Source organism: Diabrotica virgifera, chromosome 8 (genome assembly GCF_917563875.1).
Source record: "Diabrotica virgifera virgifera chromosome 8, PGI_DIABVI_V3a".
Lineage (NCBI taxonomy): Eukaryota > Metazoa > Arthropoda > Insecta > Coleoptera > Chrysomelidae > Diabrotica > Diabrotica virgifera.
In genome coordinates this window covers 79276962-79301387 of record NC_065450.1, presented here as the reverse complement: position 1 = coordinate 79301387, position 24426 = coordinate 79276962, and the positions used below count along the sequence as shown (strand labels likewise).

Here is a 24426-nt window from a genome sequence, read left to right as displayed (position 1 = left end):
TATACCAAGAAAGCTTTTATTTCACCAAGCTATGTAATTAATGATAAATATTACTGGCCCAAAAAAATATTTGGAAATTCTAGATTTTGTTGGGAAAAACCACATTTTCCGAGGAAAATTTTCGTCGGAGCAAATCGGGAAAAACATGCCTCTATGTAGAATTAAATTAGGGTGAATTTTTATTTGAGTGTTTTTGGCGTAAAGTTAAAATCTTCGGAGTTATAGAGCAAGAATTGAGAAAAATACGATTTGTCGGCGCCATTTTGTTTATAAAAAAAGTAGCACACTATCTGCGGACTTTGCATACCTATATTAATAATATATAGGATCTTATAATTCGATTCCAGCAATAAAATTGCTGGTAAATAACTTTTCTTTGTACTTTACTAATTAGATCAGCGTATTATAACTATTTTTTTTTTCAAAATTTAAAGATTATGCAAAAAAAAAAAGAAAAATTTATATTTTGTCGATAAAATTTTAAATAAGCATCTCATCTTTATAATCTTTATAAGTTTGATCAATGTATCATGATTATTTTGGTTATTATTGCGATCATAAATTGTTAATTAACAATTGAATTGTTGCTAAAATATTCGTTTAATTTTCACCGGCTTCTGGAATTACAATTTATACCAAGAAAGCTTTGATGTCACTAAGTTATTTAATTATTGATTAATAATTACTTACCTAAAACTTTATTTGAAAATTAGAGTTTTTGTTAGGAAAACCCGCATTTTCCGAGGAAAATTTTCGTCGGAGCAAATCGTGAAAAACATATCTCTATGCAGAATTTAATTGCGGGGAATTTTTATTTGGCTGTTTTTGTTGTAAAGTTAAAGTCTTATAGAGCATAGAGTTATAGAGCAATAATTGAAAAAAATACGATTTGTCGGCGCCATTTTGTTTATAAAAAAAGTAGCACACTATCTGCGGACTTTGCATACCTATAATATTAATATATAGGATCTTATAATTCGATTCCAGCAATAAAATTGCTGGTAAATAACTTTTCCATGAATTTTGCTAATTAGCCCAGAGTAATATGGATGTAGATAATATAGAACAGGGAACCAACCGCCAAATTTTGAAATATTGGTTTCTGTCATTAAATAGATTTACACAATACCCCTGCACCCAGCTACAGAATATAAATCTTAAATAATACCCCTAGCGCCATCTATTGATCAAAGGTCTATGTTCTTGTACAGGTTCGCGAAATAGTAATTTTAGAACAAAGATCCACAGTTTTTAGACTACGATTTAGTGATTTCGAAATAATCTGAAAGTTTATAAGAATGTCGCGTGGAAACAAATATGTAAATCTTTTAAAAGCCAATTCACATAATAAACAGCAGGTAAGTTTACAAATTATTACATTTTTATATGGATTTTATAACCTCGAATATGTTACCTGGCTCCTTTTTCAATAATGAAGTTAAGTGAAATGTGGGGGTTTGGTACTTTTTATTGTTGTTTGGTTCCATGTTCTAAAATGTCTAGTAGGAATAATATGGATTCTCTTCTTATTTGTTCCTTGTTCAGAAATAGGATATTTATGGAATCCGAAGTGATGTGCATATAGGTATGTACCTAAATGTTTCCGTATTTTCTAAGCTGTTTTTTGAAGTACTATTTGCACGATAATATTTCTAATCATCTTATTCGATGAACACAAATTAGGTAGTCAGACATAATTACTTTGGTGTTTTGTAATAAATCAAAATATATTTAGATACCGTTCTTTATAGTCAGTTCGAAAAAAAATACTTGTTACCGTATAACGAGCAAAACTTTTTTACATCATTGCTTACTAATGACGCTATTATAGATGATGTAGATGGTTATGATGGTGACGTTGATTTTGAGTTTGAAACTGAAACTTAATAATGAGGCAGATTTTGTTAAAGTTCTATCAAAAATAATAATTATCATTTTTTTATTTTCTTTTGCTTTTATTGATACCTGTTTGTAGCATTAAATATTGTGTTTACGATTTTGTACAAGGAACCACATTACTTTGTTGGAAAATAAATCTGTTTTATTCGGTGACTTGACATTTTCTTGTGTTCATTGAAACCCATTCGTTTCAATATATTTTATGTTTCTTTATAAAAAAAATAATCCCATTTATGCATGGAACCAAGTGACTGTTTCTTTTTAAAATTGTATAAAAAATATTGAAATTTAATTTTTTAAAAGGAACCAAGTAGCATATTTATTTTATGAATGATGCTTTTTAAACTACTTTCAGACAGCAAAAGTATAAATTACTTATACTAACATTGGGCGTAACCTAAAATATCTTAAAATAACCGTTGTTCAAAATAATCGATTCTAACTGACGACAATCAATTTTGTTGATTTTCTCAGTTGTTACTTGATGATGTTTGGTTCCCTGTTCTATATCTACATCCATATTAAAATGGTGCAGCATACGTTGTAAATCATCTTCACTTTGTGAGGTAAGTATTGCATCGTTTGCATAGCAGATTATTTTTTTAAGTTGTTTTTCTCCCATTTGGTATCGGTTTTTAGTTCTTACTTTTTTTATTATTTCATCCATGATCATGTTGAACAATAAAAGACTCGTTGAATCCCCCTGTCTTACCCCATTTCCAGCTTCAATTTTATTAGTTTGTTCATCTTCTACTTTTACTTTTATTGTGTTGTTCTGGTAGATATTTTCGATCGTTTTAATTATTCCTAGAGGTACCTCTTGAGTACAACAAATGGATAACGTCGTTTAATTTGACCCTGTCAAATGTCTTCTTAAGGTCCACGAAACCTCCCCATGTTCCTTTCCATTTAGAGTAATCTCACATTTGTTTCTAGGATGGAGTACTCTCAGTGTGGTGGATAAATTTGAGTCCACCGGCTTAAGGTGTGATTTCGTTGCGACGCGACGGCCAGCGTTCGCTGCCCGCCGTCACGTCCAACCGTTGCGTACTGCTACAATGCTTTCCTAATGTAAATGATTTCATTGACGCGGCTCGTCTGGAAGGCGAGACAGTCGATTTCTTGTTGCTCATCAAAAAGCTTCATCAATAGCTTTGACTATGCCTTGTTGCCATGTCTCTCGTTGCATTCTCGTATCGTTCTTTCTGGCTATTTCCAGTTTATTGTTTGTTTTGGTGGTGTATTCTGTTTACATGTCCGTGCCATATCAATTGTTTCTTGCATATATCATCAATAACAATAATTCCCCTCCGTCAGGATATTCTTCTTCATTTGTAATATCATACTTCAATTTTTCATACTTCTTAGTGTGAATTTTCGTATTGATGAATTTCTGAAAAAGTTAATTTCTGTTGCCAATAGTTTTTCCTATTGGACTATTGCCAAATTTCGGTATAAAACATGGTTTTATTCATTTTTTTGCCAGGTCATTGAATTATTCCATCATATATTCTACTGATGGGTTTGCTACAGGAGTACGAGGTTTTAGTTGCCAATACTAAAAGAAGCAGTCAACAATGTCGGGAGACAGATCATCTACAATTAGGCATTCCAAATCACGTGATATAATATGGCTTCTGGATGGCGAAACTGTCATCCATAGGCGTATCCAATGTTTAAACCACTTCATATTTAATTTGCTATCACAATTTCACAAATTTCTCTACACAATTAACAAAAAAAACAAAACCAAACAGAATATTCTTTACAAATTTGTCAATATTCAATGTAAACATTAGATACGCCATGACCACCCCCCTTAACTATGTCTATGGCCATGTCAGTTTAGCCATCCACCGGCCACCACTGACAGTTCATTGGAATCCCTAATTATACATAATTCTTATGCAACACACAATACACAAACAAATAATACAAAACCATACATGTTTTCTTTTTCTTCTTATACTTAGATCTGTCGATCTGTTAATTCCGACGTTGAAGTATTTCTTGAGAGGTAGACTGCCAGCTTTCTCTCCATCTTTTTGGTGGTCTCCCCGGTGGACGTTTATCAGCTGGTTTTCCTTCTAGCTCAATTCTTGGTAGTCTGTGCTCCTCCATTCTTTTTACATGACTGTTTTTGCCTGCCCCATCGGACTACATCTTGCACGCCACATTATTCCCTGATGCTGTTGTTTCGTATTCTATCTCTTCTTGTCTTCCCTGCTTTTGCTCTTAGTGTCTTCATTTCGGCTGTTCGTAGCATGCTTTTAGTTTTATTGGTGTCTTCTCTTGATTCAATGCCATAGGTCATAACAAGTCTGATGCAAGTTTTATAAATTCTAACTTTGCTAACTCCAATAAATATTATGGAAGCAGAAGCCGTAGAACCACCATTACAACTGAGAAGGCAACTAATTAGTAACAAGTTCATCACGAAAGCATTTTCCAAATCCGCAAGTTATATAACACTTATCCATGAACTTTCAGTTTCAGTACTCACTCAGTCGTATTGGCTAAAAAAGAAAACTCCACTTATCTGTGAAAGTTACACCACTCTTTCTCAATACAGGTTGTCACTATACACATCAAAAATCCAACCAATATTTTCAAAACGTCCACATATTCTGTTTTCTAAACAAATCAAGACATTTCAGATCGACAAACACCACTTTCTCGAAACGGTTAATCAACGATGGCCCGACTACAACCAGATTTACACCGATGGATCAAAACAAATTCGTACAGGCGCCACTTTTTACGATCACACCACAAAATATCACGAAGAGATCAGATTACCAGATGAGGCAACGATATATACAGCAGAAATGTTTGCAATAAGTGAAGCTCTAAAGTATATACTTAGGACTGATAGATCGAAAAGTATTGTATTTACAGATAGCAAAAGTGTCGTGGAGAGACTAAAGAATATAGGTGCGTCGAAGAACTTAAATCATCTAGAAGTAGAAATATTACAGACCAATTACGAAATACGTAGCTCACAACGAAAGGTGATAATAGTTTGGATAAAAGGACATTCGGGTATTCAAGGAAATGAAATTGCCGATAAGTTTGCAAAGGCTGCGTCAGACTTAGACAGAGAGTGTATTAATCAGCGTATTCCTTATACCGATTTGAATTCCATACTTAAAATTCAGCTCAAAACCAAATGGCAAGAATTGTATAACAGCAAACAAACAGGACTAAATTACAAATCATGTCAAGTCCAGATCCCGAGGCTAAGATGGTTCCACAACCAAAACAACAGAAACTTTATTATTACCATTAACCGAATAAGAGCAAATCATGCAATGTCACCAACTTATAAATTTAAAATTGGTTTAATTGATGATTCTTCATGTTTATGTGGTGAACTGGGAGACTTAACTCATATTATACTCGGGTGTTCATTAAATAGTGCAAGCACTGATAAATTCTATAATGAAATAGTTAATAACAACATTTTTTTACCCATAAATTTAAATTGTATAATTTTCAATACGAATAATAATATATTGTATTTCTTATATAATCACACCAAGAGGTGCAAAATGAAATTGTAAATTACTAACCACATCTTTGTTAGCAATTCTGCAACTAATTATATTTTGTACGTGTGCACCGAAAAAATATAAAAAAAAATATTAAAAAAAAATTAAAAAAAAAAATTTTAAAAAAATTAAAAAAAAAATAATAATAAAAAAAACAAAAAAAAACAATAGTAAAAAAGAATATAAAGAAAAAAAAAAGCAAAATAAATTATACATATAAAAAGATAAGTAAAAATTAAATTATAAAGAAAACAAAAGAAAAATTTGCACACATTAATCTTACCTTACTAATATTTTGAGCATTGTAATCGTGAGGAAGGATGAGTTTTAAATTAAAAAAAAAAATAAAAAACAAAAATAATTGTTATAGTTAAAGAAAAAATTGTCTGGCTAATTGGTCCCTACCAAAGCCATCAAATTAATTAAAAAAAAAAAAAAAAAACTTTGCTGTCGATTCTGATATATGGGTTATTTCAGACCACATCTCTCAAACATCCGGACAAGACAGCGGTCTTGTTAATTTGCCCTCTTAGGTCTCTGGCTGGGTCATGATAACTTGATAAGTCTATACTTAGATATTTGAACTGGTTTAGCTGTTCTATGGGTTTCCCCTCTACCACGAACTTGCATCTAATTGGGTCTTTCCATACATGTGATAATCAGAATTGTATATACACCACCCTATTGCCTACAAAATCGAGGCCAAGTACGACTGATAATGGAAGGGAAAGTGGAAGAAAGAAGAGGCCCAGGAAGAAGAAAATGCTCCTGGCTGAAGAACGTATGAGACTGGATAGGCATGGACACACATTCGATAATAAGTAATAAGAACCGCTCAAGATAGAGAGCAATTTGCTGTAGTTATAACCAACCTTCAGTAATGGAGAAGGCACCTTAAAGCGCTGGTTTCCTCGAAAGCGGCACCGACAAACTGCGACCGTAGCACTGCGATGAATACGTCAGATTACGGTGAAAAATTCAAGGTTCCTCACTGCGGCAATGGAATGTGCAAACTCAGCAAGCGGTGGCTTCCAACGCATCCTTGGAAACCACCGCTATTATTTTGCATGGTACAGTTTTTTATGACGCCATTCGAGGAAACCAGCGCTTAAGAAGAGGATATTTTTCTCACATTTTTTTTTAATAATCTTTTTTGAAAATGATATTCGGAGTGAATCTTTTAATAACCCAGCATAACAGTAACGAATCCTAACTAATAGAATAGTATTTCTTCTTTTTCTTCATGATCCGTGTTCTTTCAGAACGTTGGTTAACATCATAGCTATATTAATTTTATTCACTATAACCCTAAATAGCATGAGGTTCTTCTTCTTCTTGGACTGCGTTTGCCTGCTATTTTCCCTTGCATAATATTTTGTAGTAACCTATATTTTGGGACCTCTCATTATATGCCCCAAATACTCAATCTTTCTCTTCTTGGTGCTTTTATAATCTCAGTAGTGGTGCTGAGATGTTCTAGTATTATGTAGTTTCGAATCTTCTCCGCCCAAGAAACTTTTAAAATTCTTCTATAGCACCACATTTCGAAAGCTTCAATGCGATTTGGATCAATTTTATTCACAGCTCAAGTCTCGACACCATAAAGTAAGACCGAGAACATGTAGCAGCGAAGTACAGTATTTCTCATGATCATCTTTCAGTGCGTCACAGTTTTTCGATTTCTTTCTAACGCATTAAATTGTATGTGACAGAAAAAAAGGCACGTCGGTGATTACATTTCGTCGGTGACATTTTTATAACATTTTTTCTAGTTATTCTAGTTGTCGATAGATGGCGCCATAATAAAAAAATAGTTTTTTTAAATTAGAAAATAATCTTACAAATATAATATGTATAATTTATAAGACTATACAAATCGAAGAAAATACCATTTTATAAATGCAAGAAACACATTTGATTTGTTTTTATTCCAAATTGAAAATAAAATGTGACAACTGTCAGATTTAACTAAAATGTCATGTTAGAATAAATGTCATAAATGTGTATTATCACGGACTTACCCTTTTTCCTATCATTTGTTACGCACTGAAAAATGATCATGAAAAGGACAATAGGTGGATCCTCAATGCCAATTTTAGGTCTCAGTACAACCTGTCATATCCGGATCAATGTGGCGACAGACCGATCCGGATATCAAGATCACTTCTTTTACAGTCTCTGAAACGTTTTCTCCTTCATACATTCCCATAATCAACGCCGCATCAACGATAGACACGTTTTATAGATTCTATAATATAGATTTAATATAGATTCTAATATATATAGTTTGCCACCTTTTAGATCTTTTGAGTTGGGATGAGAGACAAGGGCGGATCCAGGGAGGGGGTGATGGCCCCCTCCGAGAATTTAAGAAAATATAAATTTAAATATTTGAAGTTCAAATGTTTTTAGTTTAAAACACATATATATGTACAAAACAGGGGATAAATATATTTTCTGGACTAAAATTGAACAAAAGGAGTAACGGAAGCTTCAAGAATGACATAGGATATTTTGTAAATCAAAATGTTCACAATTTTACAAAGGACATCGCACACATATTGTGGAAAATATAATGTCACTCAAATTCAATAAAATTTATACCAATAGATTCGTTTTAAATTAACGATCAAATCTTATCATTGCGCCAACTCTCTATTTTCAAAAATAAGAGCAGACATTGATATAAATAAATCTGAAATCAAATGGGTAGGTACAGCCGGTTCCTAAAAAAACTGATACGACTCTTAGCAAGATTTCATCATGTTGAGCAGTGTATTTGATTGATCTGACATTATATTTATTATGACAGACAAATAATAAAATAAACAAACAACAAACAACTGATTCATGAAAAAACTAATAAGTATTTTAGAAAAATTTAAACGCAGGATGAAAGATTACATTATTACCGAGGGCGGAAAGCCCCTTAGAATAAACAAGCAGTTTCTATTGAATGAAATATTTGAAATTAAATATCACACTTTTTTTATTTTCAGCCCTGTAACTTATTAAAATAAATATTATAGAAGTTTTCAGGGACTTTCAGCCCTCGGTAATAATGTAGTCTTTCATTCTGAGTTTAAATTTTTCAAAAATATTTATTAGCTTTCTCAGGATTCGAAAAAAAAATGAATACAATTAAAATACATTGAGAATTTTGACATGCGTCACAATTTTGCATTAACTCAATGTAAAATTCTAAACTGTTGAATTCCAGCTTCCCTAATTGTTTGACATCAAAAGACATTAGAAACTATTTGTAGATGATTCAAATCTGTATTGAAAACAACTGTTAAAATTGGTCTACGTAATTAAACATATTCCAAAATTTTGTAAAAATGTAATACATTTCAGTTTTCAGCCCTAACTTAGGCCACACACAATTCAATAATGTTCACATTTTTGAACTGTCAATATTTTTATTTTATCATCTATTGTAAAACAATACAGTTGATAAGATACCCTCAGTTGCGGAGAAAGTATTAATAATAAAGATTAATAATAAAGTCTAATAACCGTGGAACAGAATAAGCTTTCTGACAAATTTTAAGATTTGGCAGTGACATTGACAGTATGTAAATATTAAGTATTTATCCTTCAAAATACACTGCTCAATTTTCGACAAAATACGCGTCAAGAGTCGTATCAGTTTTTTTTGGAACCAGGTGTACATAAGTTAGAGAGAGAACAAATATTTTAAAATACCCAGATTTTCGGTACTCCATAAATCAGCGGATTAGTTTCACTAATCCGTTTAGGTCCAGCGGGATTTAAGCTGTGATGAATAGCACTCAGAGCAATAATGATTGTAAACTAACATTTTATGGACAAAAATGTGATTTCGATAAACTTTAATTGCAATTTGCGCCGTAATTAATCATAATTAAGAGTTGGCGCAATGATAAGAATTGATCGTTATATTAAAACGAATCTAATCGTATAAATTTTATTGAATTTGAGTGACATTATATTTTCCATAAGATGTGTGCGATGTCCTTTCCAATTGTTAGAACGACCTTGCCAGCCATCAAAATCGTATCAATTTCCATACTTTGTACACACAAAGAATCAAAAAGAAATGGAGGGATACTTGGGTCACCAGCACTTACAACAAAGGTGTTGGTTGGTACTTTCGCACAGTCAAAAGGGATTGTTTTACAAGTATGTATTGCGTTTTATTATTCTAATGAAAAATATGGTCGCTATAAAGGGATAACAGCCCAAGGCCTTGTCACGAAACCTTCAACATCTTTCGCCAAACTCATGGGCAAAGATAGAGCCATAACAACCCATGAAAAAACATCATACCACAAGGAGCGAGTTCAGGTTGGACTGGATTTTCTACAAAGTTATCGCAACCCACAAAATTCAGTCATTAACCAGATAGACTCTCGGAGGTCTAAACAGATACAAGAAAACAGCAAGACTACGACCAATAGTAGAGTCTATAGTATAGTGTTTGTAGGTCGACAAAATATTCCTCTAAAAGGCCATCGTGATGATTGCCTCCTGCTTCTGGATGATGATGCTGGACCTAGCAATGAGGGAAATTGTTAAGGTTTAAAATCACATCAAGAGATAAGACTCTTAAACAAATCCTATCCACAGCTTCTTCCCAAGCAACATACATTAGTAGCACTAGTCAAAATAAATTATTGATAACATGTTGTGGTAAAGAAATAATTGAACAAATAAAGAATCAGCTTCAAAGTGCAAATTATTACTCTGTCATATTTGACGAAACGACCGACGTATCACCCGTGGAACAACTTTCTCTAAATTTGAAATACATACACAATTAAATACAACATTCGTGCAGACTTTGTTATCGTCAAGTTCATTGACGCTTATGAGAACATAAAAATGAAAGAACAAGGCCTGACAGAAGAAGCATTGGGAAAAATGGTATTAAACTTGTTGAAAAAACTACACTTCTATCCGAAGAAATGTGTAGGAATCGGTGCTGACTTTGATAATACTTTAATAACGATAAGGTTTGAGTGTCTTTATTTATGGTACTCAGAAATGTGTGAAAAGTACCTTAAAATTCACCATTGTAACTAGTGTTGCCAGGTCCGATTTGTTTTTAATCGGTACATAAGCAAAAACAAATCGGGATTTAGGGTTGTTCATCGGGACAAATAAACAACAATAGCCCAGTAGTAAATAAAAGTCTCTAGCATTAAAACTAAGCGAGTTACGCTCAAAATAAAGTTGGCTCCTTTTTTTGTTAACAAAAAATCGTGAAAATCTCCCCCTATTTAGCACCGTAAATAAAATTAATCGTTACTCCTTTACCATTTACTTTATATATGTATTGTTTATTTTATACGATCTGTAAGGTTTACCGGTTGGGAGTGCTTAGTTTTGAAAAAAATTAGTTTTATAGTAAAAAAAAATTCCTAAAATATTGGAAATTGCCCTTTTTTCAAAATAACTCAAAAAGTTACTAAAAATCTTAAGGAGTAAAAAGTAGGTAGGTTTTGTTTTTATAAATATGATAGATTCATTTCGTTTTTCTGTTAAAAAGGAGTCAACTTGATCTTAGCATAACTCGCTTAGTTTTGATGCTAGAAACTTTTTTAAAACATAAAAATAAGCTTTATTAAAAAAGTTTGGTTTTTCCCGAAAAGTGCTTAATTTCTTGGTTATTTCACGTAGAAATATTTGATTTGGAATTTGACAAATAAAAACGCATTTTTCATGAGCTACAACTTTGCTTTTACTGGGTCTATAGACTTTACGAGTTCACAATTTTTTTCATTTTTTTATATTATGCTACATTTTTGCTAAGAATATTTTTTCGATCAAATACTTACTTTTTGAGTTATTTGTGAAAATCGCCTGAAAACGTGATTTTTTTGTCGAAAAATAAACATTTTCATTCGTAAATAACTCGAAAATATTAAGCAAGCTAAAATTCTATAGAACTAAAATTGCTTAGATTTAGTCAATTTATCCATCTCCGGACTTATTTTAAACGCGCGGTTTTCACCCCCAACTAGGGGTGACTGGCACCCCCGAGTAAAAGCAACCAACGGCACAAGTCGTCCAAATTTTCATGCAATTAAGGGTCGATTTCTCATACCTGCGGTAATCTATGGTTCAGTTGAACCCGGTTCACTGGTGAACTACCGTTTTGTTTGAAATACATTTCTCATTGCGCGTTCATGTCAGTGCACGTTGTACTGCTTTCGAGAAATGCCAATAGATGGCAAAAGGTAAAAAACTGTCGCCATTTTGAACTACCGTTTTTATGCTGTTTTTGAATAAAGTTAAATTTAAGTATTTATAGTAAAATAGTAATTTTAATAATTATAAATAAATGTTATAAAAACAAAAATAATGTTATCGTTTATCGTTAGGCTTAATATAATAAAATAGGATATATTTATATTATGACAGAGTTTCGTGTTAATACAACGCATGCGTAATCCATGAAATCATCTGAACTGGGTTCAGAAATCTTTGAACGACCGAATTCCACCGTTCAAGCATCGTTCAAGTTTAAACTGCCATCGGTTGAACGTGAATTGAGAAAGACGATTTTGACTTTAAACTGACGTTCACTAAAAGTTCAGGTTAAACTGGAGTTGAACTCGATATGAGAAATCGGCCCTAAGAGTTGATCCTGAAAATTACACGGTATCGCCGTATTTCCCGTTCATTTACTGGACTACAAGGTGTTTCTATAATCTGTATTTAATCCTACATAATAATAATAATCAGACGAAATTACAAAAAAAATCGTAGATTAAGTAAACTATTTATTTTTTATTAAAATTACATTTTTCATTCGATTTTGCCGCTTTTAGGGGTGCCTTGTTTTTATAACATAGTTATAAAATTCACTGTAAGTCTTCCTGAAATTGGTTTTCGTTTGTGAAAATCGGGACATTTAGTGTCCCGATCAGGTACAAATCGGTACGCGTCCCAAGATCCCTGAAATTCGGGACGTCCCGCGCAAATCGGGACACTTGGTAACGTTAATTGTAACCCTAATTTTTAAAAATTATCACCAGACCCCCGGTAACCCTCCCAAAAAAAAGTTCATGGCCCTTCCCGAAAATCGGTCCTGGATACGCCCTTGATGAGAGGGTGCGTTGTCCAACAGCAGGACTGCCTTTCTCGGTAGATTTCGGTTGATGCGGACGGCAGAACCGTCTGGATATGGGGAGATCCGGATATGACAGGTCCGGATGTGTAAGGTTGTGAGATGTGTAGACATCCTTCTAAAAGTGGTTCTGGCCTGATCTATTCTAGATCTAATTTCGCCGTGAGTCTCTGCATTACAATTTAATTGATATCCAAGGTAAACAATTTGATCAACTTGCTAAGTTCGGTATTATACAGGGTGTCCAGAAACTCTACCGACAAACGAAGACAGGAGATTCCTCAGATAATTTTAAGACAATTTAACCAAATTCACCTAGTCCGAAAGGGAGCTAGAGCTCTTTGAAGATGGCGTCATGAAATTAGTTTTTCTTAAATACCTCCAAAACGCTTTTATTTAGAAAAACGAAAATTGGTATGCATATTTACTTTTCAGAGATGAATCGATTCCATCCATTGCAAATTTCTAGTACCGGTCATAGGCGTGCATTTTGGGTAGAGCAACGGTTATTTTATCGCTTAACTTTTTTGTCCTTAGCTTTTATGCATTTTTGACACTGGATTATTAAATTGTGAGGTATTCTAGTACTAAAAGGTACTCTTGATTTAAGTCGGTAGGACACACCGTTTTCTAGAAAAATCGATTTGAAAGTTTTTCGTTTTTGGAATTTGAAAAAAAAATTGAAAGAACTTTTCAACAAAAAACGAAGTATTTCACCAACATAAAGTAAGAGTAACTTTTAGTACTCGAATACCTCATAATTTAATAATCTAGTGTAAAAAATGCTCAAAAATTGAAGACAAAAAAGTTATGCTTTAAAATAACTGTTGACCTACCCAAAACGGACGCCTATGACCAGTACTAGAAATTTGCAATTAATTAAATCGATTTATCTCTGGAATGTAAATAAATGTACCAGTTTTCGTCTTTCTAAACAGTTTTTTTTTGAATTTTTTTTTTAATTCAAAAAGCGAAAAGTTTTCAAATCGATTTTTCTAGAAAACGATGTGTCCTACCGATTTAAAACAAGAGTACCTTTTTGTACTAAAATACTTCCTAATTTAATAATCCAGTATCAGAAATGCAAAAAAGTTAAAGATAAAAAATTTAAGAAATTTAAAATTAAAATATTTAAGAAAAACTAATTACAAGACGCCATCTTCAAAGAGCTCTAGCTCCCTTAGGAAGCATTTTCGGACTAAGTGATTCGGGTTAAATTATTGTCCAAGTAAAAAATACTGTAGAATAGCTTTAAGCCGGTGAAATATGATATTCTTCAAATATAGATGTTAGGTCAAACGTTTAAGAAGCGGCCCTTTGTGAAAGCATCTGTGTTTTTACGGCCAGACCTCCCGCATATCTATTCACAAGTTTCGTGCAAAACATTAGTTTTAGTTCGGTAGCCTAGCAGTGTATTAGTACTGGAGTGTATGTGTGTTAAGTGATACGAGTGTTTTGTTTGCTGTAATTATTTTGAATATTGGTTTAGTATTTCGTTTGGAGAGTGTCAAGTGTTGATTATTGTAATTTAATTAATGTGCATAGTGATGTGGCGCCCGTGGGATAATGTAAATATTGCGTACGATAACGCTGATATTGTAGAAATTGCCAGTGCTAGTGTGAATGTAATTACTAAAAAAAAAGAGATCGTAAAGAAGATTCGAATGCATTTAAATGCAGAAACACAGCAAGTATGTTTGAATGTATACAAAAATCTACGTACGAAATTCGGCTTCGATGAAACACTATTGGCACAAGCCACCTCTGATTTAACAGAAATTCCACTTTCTACTGTATATAAAATAGTTAAAAATGAACCCTATCATCGCAAGAAACGATGTGACTACAAATTTTCAAGACCTTTAAATCCTTCACTTGTAAAACTATTGAAAACCACAATATACGACTGCTACAAAAGCAATGAAATACCTACAATAGAAATAATAAGAAAGAAATTGGAAACAACCGGTCGAAATATGAACTGCTGTGAGAAAACTCTTCAAAATTGGACAAAAAAAAAGGGCTTTAAGTTCAAAAAAATAAATAAACGTCAAGCAATTATGGAAAGCCAAAGAATAGTCAACAGACGTAATATGTACCTAGAAGAAATTACTAAATATAGGCAAGAAAATAGGAGAATTTATTATTTGGATGAAACTTGGTATGATACCCACGATACAGTAAAGAAAGGATGGACAGATGGTTCAAGCATGTACATACCAGAAATGCCTGCAAATAAAGGCTCGCGACTAATTATTATTGTACATTGCGGAGGAAGTGAGGGATGGGTTCCGAATGCTTTAAAATTATGTGGGAAGAAAATGGAAGATTGTAACGTTGACTACCACAAGAATATGGAAGCTGATATTTTTGAAGATTGGTTTGAAAACTCGCTGATCCCAAACTTGGAGAAAAACAGCGTAATAGTGCTTGACAACGCTTCCTATCATTCCCGACAGCTCACTAAAATACCAAATACATCTTCAAAGAACGCTGACCTGCAAAATTTTTTAATGGAAAATGATTTGTATTTCGAAGATTTTTACACAAAAAAACAACTTATTGAAGTTCTACACACGAAGCAATTTAGAAAATTATACGCTCTAGAGAGTATTGCCGAAAAGCATGGACACACTATATTGAGACTTCCCCCCTACATTTGTGTTTTCAATCCTATTGAGTTAATTTGGGGACAATTAAAACCAAGTATAAGGCGTTCAAATAAATTTCCTAAATTTGACAAAAAGGTAATGGAGTTAATTAAAAAAGAAGTAGACAATATTACCAAAGTAGACTGGCAGAAAAGAATCGCCAAAGTGATCAAAGTGGAAGAATATTATAAGAAGATTGGGCACTTCCACATTAATGGTGGAAATAAATTTATTATTGAATTGGGCGATGATAGTGACGAAGAAAATACGGAAGAAGGAGAAAATGAGTTAAGTGTATCAGTATTTTAATTGTTGTGTTATGCAATTCATTTTCCAAGCATAAGTGTACTAATGAAAAGACTCGGTTAAATAAATATTTTTAGATTTTGTATTTTTAATAAAAAAAGAGCGGGGACATGCTTGCATTTTGTGCTGAATTTTAAAAGTTTTGAACTGTATACCTAAAGTAATTTTAGATCTAACTGTGTTTTTATAAAGTTCTTTTAGTATCAGTAATTCTAACAATAACAAGATTAATTATAAAAGCTATTCTACATCAGTTATTAATGCAAGCATGCGGTAAGAGGGAGGTCCCTGTGAGGTTAAATGTACAATATTATGTCCTGCTTTAACGGTATCTACCTAAGTATAAATAAATATTTTTAACTACATATTTAATTACCAGAAAACACCAGCTGTCGGCCTAATATTAAAGAAGAACAACCCAAAGAAAGCTACAAATCTTACCTATTACACTATATAGATTGCTTGAACTATATTTTAAAATTATCTGAAGAATCTCCTGTCTTCGTTTGTCGGTAGAGTTTCTGTACACCCTGTATACATACATAGACGGTTGTTTACAAATTATGAGTATTTTGGTTTTCTGTATATTCAAATCCAGACCTGCTTCCTTAAAGCTCTCAACGAAACTTCAGCTAATGTTTGCAGATCTTCTTCTGCTATCGCAAATTATTGATGACTTCACCGTTCACAATTATTTCTTCTGGTTTTTCAGAAACATAAAGTTCATTTCTGAAAATTATTTCGGAGTAAATGTTGAAAAGCAGGGGCGAAAAGAAGCATCCCTGTCGTACTCCTCTTTTAATAATAAAGGCCTGTGATTCCAAACCGTCTCCTAAAACGGATGTTTGATTTCAATACAAATTTGCAATTATATGAATGTCTCTGCCGTCCAAGCCAATGTCTCCTAGAACTTAGATCAATATAGAGTACTTAACACGATCAAATGACTTTTGGAAGTCAATAAAACAACAGTATACGTGTACAGATATATCTCGACATCTTTGAGCAAGTACGTTCATCCCAAACAATGCCTCTCTCGTTCCAAACCCGTTACGGAAACCAAACTGTGTGTCACTTAGGTATACCTCACATTTATATATAGGGTGAGGCAGATAACTGGCCTATTAGAAATATCTCGAGAACTAAAGGCAACAGAATCATGAAAATTGGAATAAAGGGGTTTTGAAGGATGATCTATTAAATTAAAATATTTTCATCTCTTTGCAACTTCCGGTTATACCGTTCGTTTTTTTAAATGGGACACCCTGTATATTTTTACATTTTTGGATTCTCTTCGATGTCTTCTTTCTTAAAATATAAAGTTTTGTAATATACAGGGTATTTTAAAAGATAATTACGTTTTTTTATTAATTTCGTAGCAACATTCACACCCTGTAGAATTGTAGTAGTTTGACATCTAAAACTCTACTTACGTTCAAATGATTTTTAATATACATACTCCACTATTGTTAAGAATCATTAGTATAGCTAAATTTTTAATCTTAGTATACAGGGTTGGTCGAAACTTGGAATGAGTATTTTCTGAGTTTTCTTAAATGGAACACCCTGTATTTTTGTATTGTAGTGAAATGATATTTTATAGTACTTTTTTATTTCTTAAGCATTCCCTATACCTAACTGCTTTAATTTGTGAGTTATTGGTGATTCAAGCTAAACATTAATTGCAACAAAAAATACGTAAAATTTTATTAGGTTGGCCGTAAAAATACTCAATCCCAAATAATTTTTCAGAAATAAATACATATTAATCCAGACTGGGCCTTAAAATTACCAATAATGGTTTAGCTATCGAAATACCTACTTAGTTAAGATTGTTGGTTTGATTAACAATTAAGCACAAATTAAAGGAGTTAGGTATAGGGAATGCTTAAGAAATAAAAAAGTACCATAAAATATCATTTCATTACAATACTAAAATATAAGGTGTTCCATTTAAGAAAACTCAGAAAATACTCATTCCGAGTTTCGACCAACCCTGTATACTAAAATTAAAAATTTAGCTATACTAATGATCCTTAACGATAGTAGAGTATATTAAAAATTATTTGAACGTAAGTAGAGTTTTAGATGTCAAACTACTACAATTCTACAGGGTGTTAATTTTGCTACGAAATTAATAAAAAAACGTAATTATCTTTTAAAATACCCTTTATAATATTACAAAACGTCATATTTTAAGAAAGAAGACATCGAAGAGAATCCAAAAATGTAAAAATATACAGGGTGTCCCATTTAAAAACACGAAGTTATAAGCAACTTCCGGTATAACCGGAATTTGCAAAGAGATGAAAATATTTTCATTTAATAGATCATCCTTCAAAACCCCTTTATTCCAATTTTCATGATTCTGTTGCCTTTAGTTCTCGAGATATTTCTAATAGGCCCTTTATTTGCCTCACCCTGTATACAGCCAAGTATTACCTTTAGAAAAATTTTCAATAAATGGCTTAACAAACTGATGGTAACAAAAGTATTAACATATGTTTCTTCTGTTTAGGCTACCTTCGATAGAAGTAATGAGTACCAACTCATAGACTGTGCTAAATATTTCCTCGATCAAGTTAGTGTGATCAGAAGGCCAGATTATACACCCACTGAACAGGATATACTGCGTTGTCGTGTCCTTACTAGTGGAATTTTTGAAACACTCTTCCAAGTTGATAAAGTCAATTTTCAGTAAGTCAAAAACCTTATGTTTATTTATTTTCCATTTTTTTGTTTTGTTTTATTGTTTTATTTTATTAAATATTTTATAATTAATTAAATTTAAAAATAAATTTTTGAACAAAAGGTAGTGGAATACTTGATTTTTGTAAAAATTCATACGTGGTCATAATAATTTGGGCAGGGATTATATTTAGGGTAGGAGCAAAGGGGGCTTTGAAAACAAATTATCGGCTATATCAGACATTTGTGCTTATAACTTTGCTTTTGCTCGACATAAAAAGTTTTAGAGCTCCTCGTTTTAAAGCTATGATTATAAGCTTTAAAATGAATTTTGAAAAATTAAGACTTGTCATTTTTTTGCGAAGGTGTTTATAACGATTTTTCGGTGGTATGAGATCAAAAAATTTAGTATTATTTTAATGAGCACTATATAGTCCAGGGCGCATCTGTTTTGAGATGGGCGTTGAGAAGTGACTCAAATTTTTTTGCAGAAATTGTTTGAAAATAACTCAAATAATAATATTTGAGTTATCCTCCCACTCAAAATGGTCCGGAACATTGTTTAAATAATCAAAATGTCAAAATATGAAGGAAAAATTCGATTTTTTTTATTGGTTTTTTGATTATAACTTTAAAACTATTCATTTCTTAGAAAAGTTGTACTGACATAAAAGTTGCGTAATTAAATTTCCTACAATACAGAATTGGTTGAAAATTTAAAAAATAGTCACCCTTGTTGCAAAATAGCCATAGTTGCGAAAAAAAAACATACAAAAACAAGTAGATTTTGCAAAATAAATTTTGCAATCCAGCTTTTGCAAAAAAAAATCATTTTTTTTTAAATGTTGCAGGACTGAAAATAAAGCAGATAACAAGTTGAATTTTTTTTTTGCTTATAGAAGTGTACTGTACCTTTCATTTGCAATTTGCAAAATTAAAATCGATTAATTACCACCGTCAGGAAATTTTTTAAATAAACATTAATTTTTGGTGCTACGCGCAGGACAGCGATGTTCGATTCGCACAAGTTGATTTCCACCTAAATTTCTTCCAATCTTTATCTAATATATTATTTTCTTACTCTATATTTTGTTGTATTTTAATATTTTAATTCCACAAAAATCAAACTAATTTTAATTGTTTGTGAAATATTGTTTAAACAATTGCATATTTTTAAAAATAATAAACTTTTATTCTTCTTCTTCTTGACTGGCTTTACAACTCGGGGTGAGTCTTCGCCGCATCCACTATGGCCCTCCATCGTCTGCGATCTTGCGCTTCGATTTGCCATTGTTGTACCCCAATCCTAGATAGATCGGTTTCAACATCATCCTTCCATCTTTTTCTGGGACGGCCCACTGATCTTCTACCGTCTGGTCTCTCGAAGAACACTGTCTTTAGCACTCTGTCTTCCTCTGATCTTACTACATGACCTGCCCATCTTATCCGATTAGCTTTTATATGTCTGACGATGTTTTCAGTACCATATAGAGTCACCAATTCAGCATTGCGGCGCCTTCTCCACTCTCCTGTCAATTCATCTCTTTGAGGACCAAATATCATTCTGAGGACTTTCCTTTCAAATATCAGCAATTTATTTATTTCTCGCTAATGTAGAGTCCATGTTTCACTCCCATATGTAACAACTGGGCGAATAATTGATATGTACAGTCTTAATTTAGATTGTCTTTTCAGCAGCTTAGATCTTAATAATGATGATAGGGAGTATAATGCTCTATTTCCCGCAGCTATTCTTGCTGAGACCTCTTCTTCTATGTGATTGTCCTCTGTGATTACTGCTCCCAGATATTTAAACTCTTTTACTACTTCAAAGTTGTGGTCATTAATAGTTACGTTCTGCCTAACTCTTGGTCTTGGATTTTTGGTCACCAGCATATATTTCGTCTTCTCTTCATTTATTCGAAGGCCCAGGTTACCTGTTTCCTCCTCGAGCTGTGAAAACACCTCCCTTACGTCTCTTGTAGAATGTGCGACTGCATCTAGATCATCGGCAAAGGCCAACAATAGTTTTGATCCTCGATTTGCGAATCCCCCTGTTAGTTCAGACGATATTTTACTTATTGCGTATTCTAAAGCCAAATTGAATAGCAATGGTGATAAAGGGTCTCCTTGTCTAAGCCCTGATGTTATACTAAATGGCATCGATGTTCTGTTTCCTATCTTTACCTGTGCATATGAGTCTGCCGCGCACATTTGAGTGAGCTGCACTAATTTTCTTGGTATTCCCATTTCTAGCATTGCTAGCCATAGTCTGCTTCTTTTTATCGAGTCATATGCTTGCTGGAAATCTACGAAGATTTGGTGTACATCTCCATTAAATTCCCAGTTTTTTTTCTAATATTTGTCGGATGGTAAATATTTGATCTATTGTTGACCTTCCACTTCGAAAGCCGCATTGGTAGTCGCCTAGAATATCTTCCGAATACGGAGTGAGTCTCTTTAGTAAGATAATTGATAGAATCTTATACACTGTACTAATAAGCGATATGCCTCTGTAGTTTCGGAATTGCTCTTTATTTCCCTTCTTATGTATGGGTATTATAACGCTTCCATTCCATTCTCTAGGCATTTTCTGCTGTTGCCATACTCTGAGAATAATGTCATACAATTTTTGATGTAAAACGTTTCCTCCTTTTTTTATCAATTCTCCATTTATACCATCATTTCCTGGTGCTTTGTGATCTTTAAGAGACGCTATTGCATTCTTTACTTCTTGGAGTGTTGGTGATGGTATTTCCACATCTGCAGAATGAAATGTAGTCTCTGATTCCTCCATCTCACTTTCAATATTTAGTAAATTCCGAAAGTATTCCTTCCATCGCTCTACGATTTCTGTTTCCATCATTATCAGTTCACCTGCTTCATTTCTCATAGCTTGTGTTACTCCAACATTTCCACCTTGTCTGACTGTCTTCACTTCCCTAAAGAGTTTTCTTATTTGATTCCTCTCGCCACTCATTTTCCATTACTCGTATTTGCTGTTCTATGTAGCTTCTCTTTTTAGTTCTGAGTAGTTGCCTTGTCTGTGCCCTCGTTCTGTGAAAATCTGCTTTGTTCTCATCTGTAGGGTTTTGTAGCATTTTCATTCTTTTGTGAGTTTTTGTTTCCAGCATTTCTTCGCATTGTTTGTCAAACCATTTCTGTTTTGGGCGAGTCCTCTTTTTCCCAATGGTTTCTTCCGCTGCTTGTTCTATCACTGATGCCATTCGCTGCCATGCATCTCCTAGGTCTACATTTTGGTCTTCCTCTCCCAGCAATTGAAATCTGTTGCTTATGGCTACTTGGTACTCCAGTTCTTTATTTGGTGTTTGAAGAGCTTTTATGTCCCATCTTTCTCTTTGTTCTTGTTGCTCCATCTTCTGTACTGATATTCGTGTTCTCAACTTTGATTTTACAAGAAAATGATCACTATCACTGTCAGCTCCTCTCATACTTCGTGTATTAATAATGCTACTAGAGTGTCTTGCATCAATGAGGACATGATCTATTTGGTTACGTGTTCTTCCATCATTTGACACCCATGTGACCTTGTAAATGTCCTTTCTTTCAAATTGGGTGGATTTAATAATCATGTTATTAGATATTGCGAATTGTGTTAGCCGGTGTCCATTATCATTTGTTGTATCGTGTAGGCTATATTTACCAATTACTTCTCTTAAATAGTCTTCCTTACCTAGTTTAGCATTACAGTCCCCCATTACTATTTTGATGTCATGTTTTGGCGCTGCTTTATACTGTTGGTCTAGTAATTCGTAAAATTCGTCCTTCCTATCTTCTTCGGCATCTTCTGTTGGGGCATAAATTGAGAATATAGTGAGATTGAACCACTTACCTTTGAGTCTAATATAGCAGATACGTTCGTTTATTGGCTTGAAATCTATCACTGCCGTTTTTAATCTTTTTGCAATTACGAATCCACATCCGTATTCATGTCTGTTCTCACTACCCGACCAAAAGACTATAACATCTTCCATTTCTAAATTTCCCGTTGCTGTCCATCTTATTTCCTGTATTGCTGTTATATCCATGTTATATTCTTGCAGTTGTCTAATGGCTCTTGTCGCTATTCCAGGTCTGTACCAACTTAACACATTCCACGTACCTATGCAAATATCCTTATTCCGTTGCGTGTGTCGTTTATATCGAGTATCCGTCTTGTTCCGAGGCAATAGTTTCTGTTTCGTGGCTTCAAAATTTTCATATGTACGGGACGCCGGCCCATAGCACAACCCCCTTTTCGGAGGACCATTTCACCCGCTCTCGTCCGTTCCCGACCCCACTTTCCACCCGGGTTTGATACCGGATCTCCGGCGGGGTTGCTCGGTTTAACAGGAGGTACCAGCGTGAAGGTGAGAGTCGGATTTGAGTAGAAGAGGCTAAGTGGAGTAAACTGGAATCAACTCCATATATTCGCATTCTACCCCTTTACCCCCCTTTTAAGTTTTTACTTAAACTTTTATTCTCTAAGTTAAAATATATGAACAAAGAAAGTTTTTGCTAAAAAAAGTGTTATTTCAAAAGATAGAGTATGTATTTTTATTTTGCAATAAACAAATTTATTTATTTATATCGAAATGTAATAAAAATTAAAATGTATCAATCATTATCAAAGGTCATTGGAATGCTCAATCAGAGCAAACTACCCGCTGTCCTGCGCGTAGCAGCAATAATTAATGTTTATTTAAAATAATTCATGACGCCGTGGTAGTTAATCGATTTTAATTTTGCAAATTGCAAATAAAAGGTACAGTACACTTCTATAGCAAAAAAAGAATGTGTGTGTACTTTGTACGCACGTAAGAAGTTATACTTCTATTATATGATTTCTTAAAAATAAATATACTTTAAACAGTTTGTTTTAATTTTTTTTAACACCAAACTAATTTTGTGCTTACCGCTTTCAAAAAAATAAAAAAAGTATAGGATTGCACTGAATTCGAACTCACGACCTCTCGATCTCTGGCCGAATTAGTCGAGGCATTGAAGCACAAAAAAAGGCCTTACTCTCGATTTTTGGTGCAGTAAGACGGATTTTAATGCAGTTTGGTGCGTTGGATTCGTGAGAATGTCAGGAAATTTTGTGAACTATTGTAATGAATAAGAAATCTGAAATTGCATTTGTGCATAAGAAAAATTCATTTCAAAAGTGCATTTTGAAATAGGCAATTATTATAAATTTGCAACCCGGTAAATAGTTGGGCAACATCCCGATTAATTATTTTAATTATTTTTAATCATTTATAAGTCCATATAATAATAGTATAAGATGTCAATAACCATTAATAATAAACAAAAAAAATTTCCTTATGTGGGAATCGAACCAAGTACTAACAGGTCCGTAGTTAAATACACATACCGCTAATCTACGCAGACACTTGCTAGACAACGGCGATATTAGGTATAAACAAAACAAATTGGTGAGTAAAAATTGTAAAGAAAATTACTACATACTTAAATGTATTATAAAATTAATATATTCCTAAATTTTAGAAGAAACATTCGTAAATAGGTATTATTAATATCTATTAATGTTACTAAATGAAATATAAATATTTTGACGTTTCACAATTTGACATTTCACTTTTAACTGCAGTGTCTTAAAATTTTTAAAGCACCGGTGCTTTAAAGTAGCATTTTTAACGCTCCTATGGAGTGCTATAAATTGCATTTTTAACACGTTTGTAGAAAAATATATTTAAAAACACTAATATATTCTTTCCACACCTTTTCTGGACTGATAAATACATAAATTAAAACATTTAGTAACGAACTCCATACTGCCTGTGTGCGCAGATTACTAAAATTTCATCCTCAATGAAATCGCGCCTAAAGAAGTATAACTTCAAAAAGGCAGTATAACTATTAACTAACCTTTGTTTGTTGTTTCTCTTCCCACAAATTTTAAAACACAACTACCATACATAACCAAACCGTCAACCGTCCACACCACAGCAATGCTACAGCTGCCATATTGGATAATTTTTGACATGTCATTTGAACATCCAATCAGAACAAAGTTATAATGCGCATGCGCCCGGATCGTAGGTTTTAACATATAAAAATTCACCCTCATATCGCGCGTAAAAAAGTATAACTTCAAAAAAATTTCAACTTGCTATCTGCTCTATTTTCAGTCCTGTAACATTTTGCAAAATGAATTTTTTTGCGAAAGCTGGATTGCAAAATATATTGA

General features: G+C 33.1%; 1 protein-coding gene across 2 annotated transcripts in view; it reads left to right on the top strand.

The window, feature by feature from the left end:
- The window catches only part of LOC126890372 (guanine nucleotide-binding protein G(s) subunit alpha), a 149281-nt gene that overhangs the window by 85470 nt on the left and 39385 nt on the right, over positions 1 to 24426 (top strand). For both annotated transcript variants that reach the window (XM_050659250.1, XM_050659249.1), the window contains exon 4: positions 18043 to 18221. In XM_050659250.1, the coding sequence (XP_050515207.1) occupies positions 18043 to 18221 (179 nt within the window). The remainder of the gene's footprint in view (positions 1 to 18042; positions 18222 to 24426) is intronic.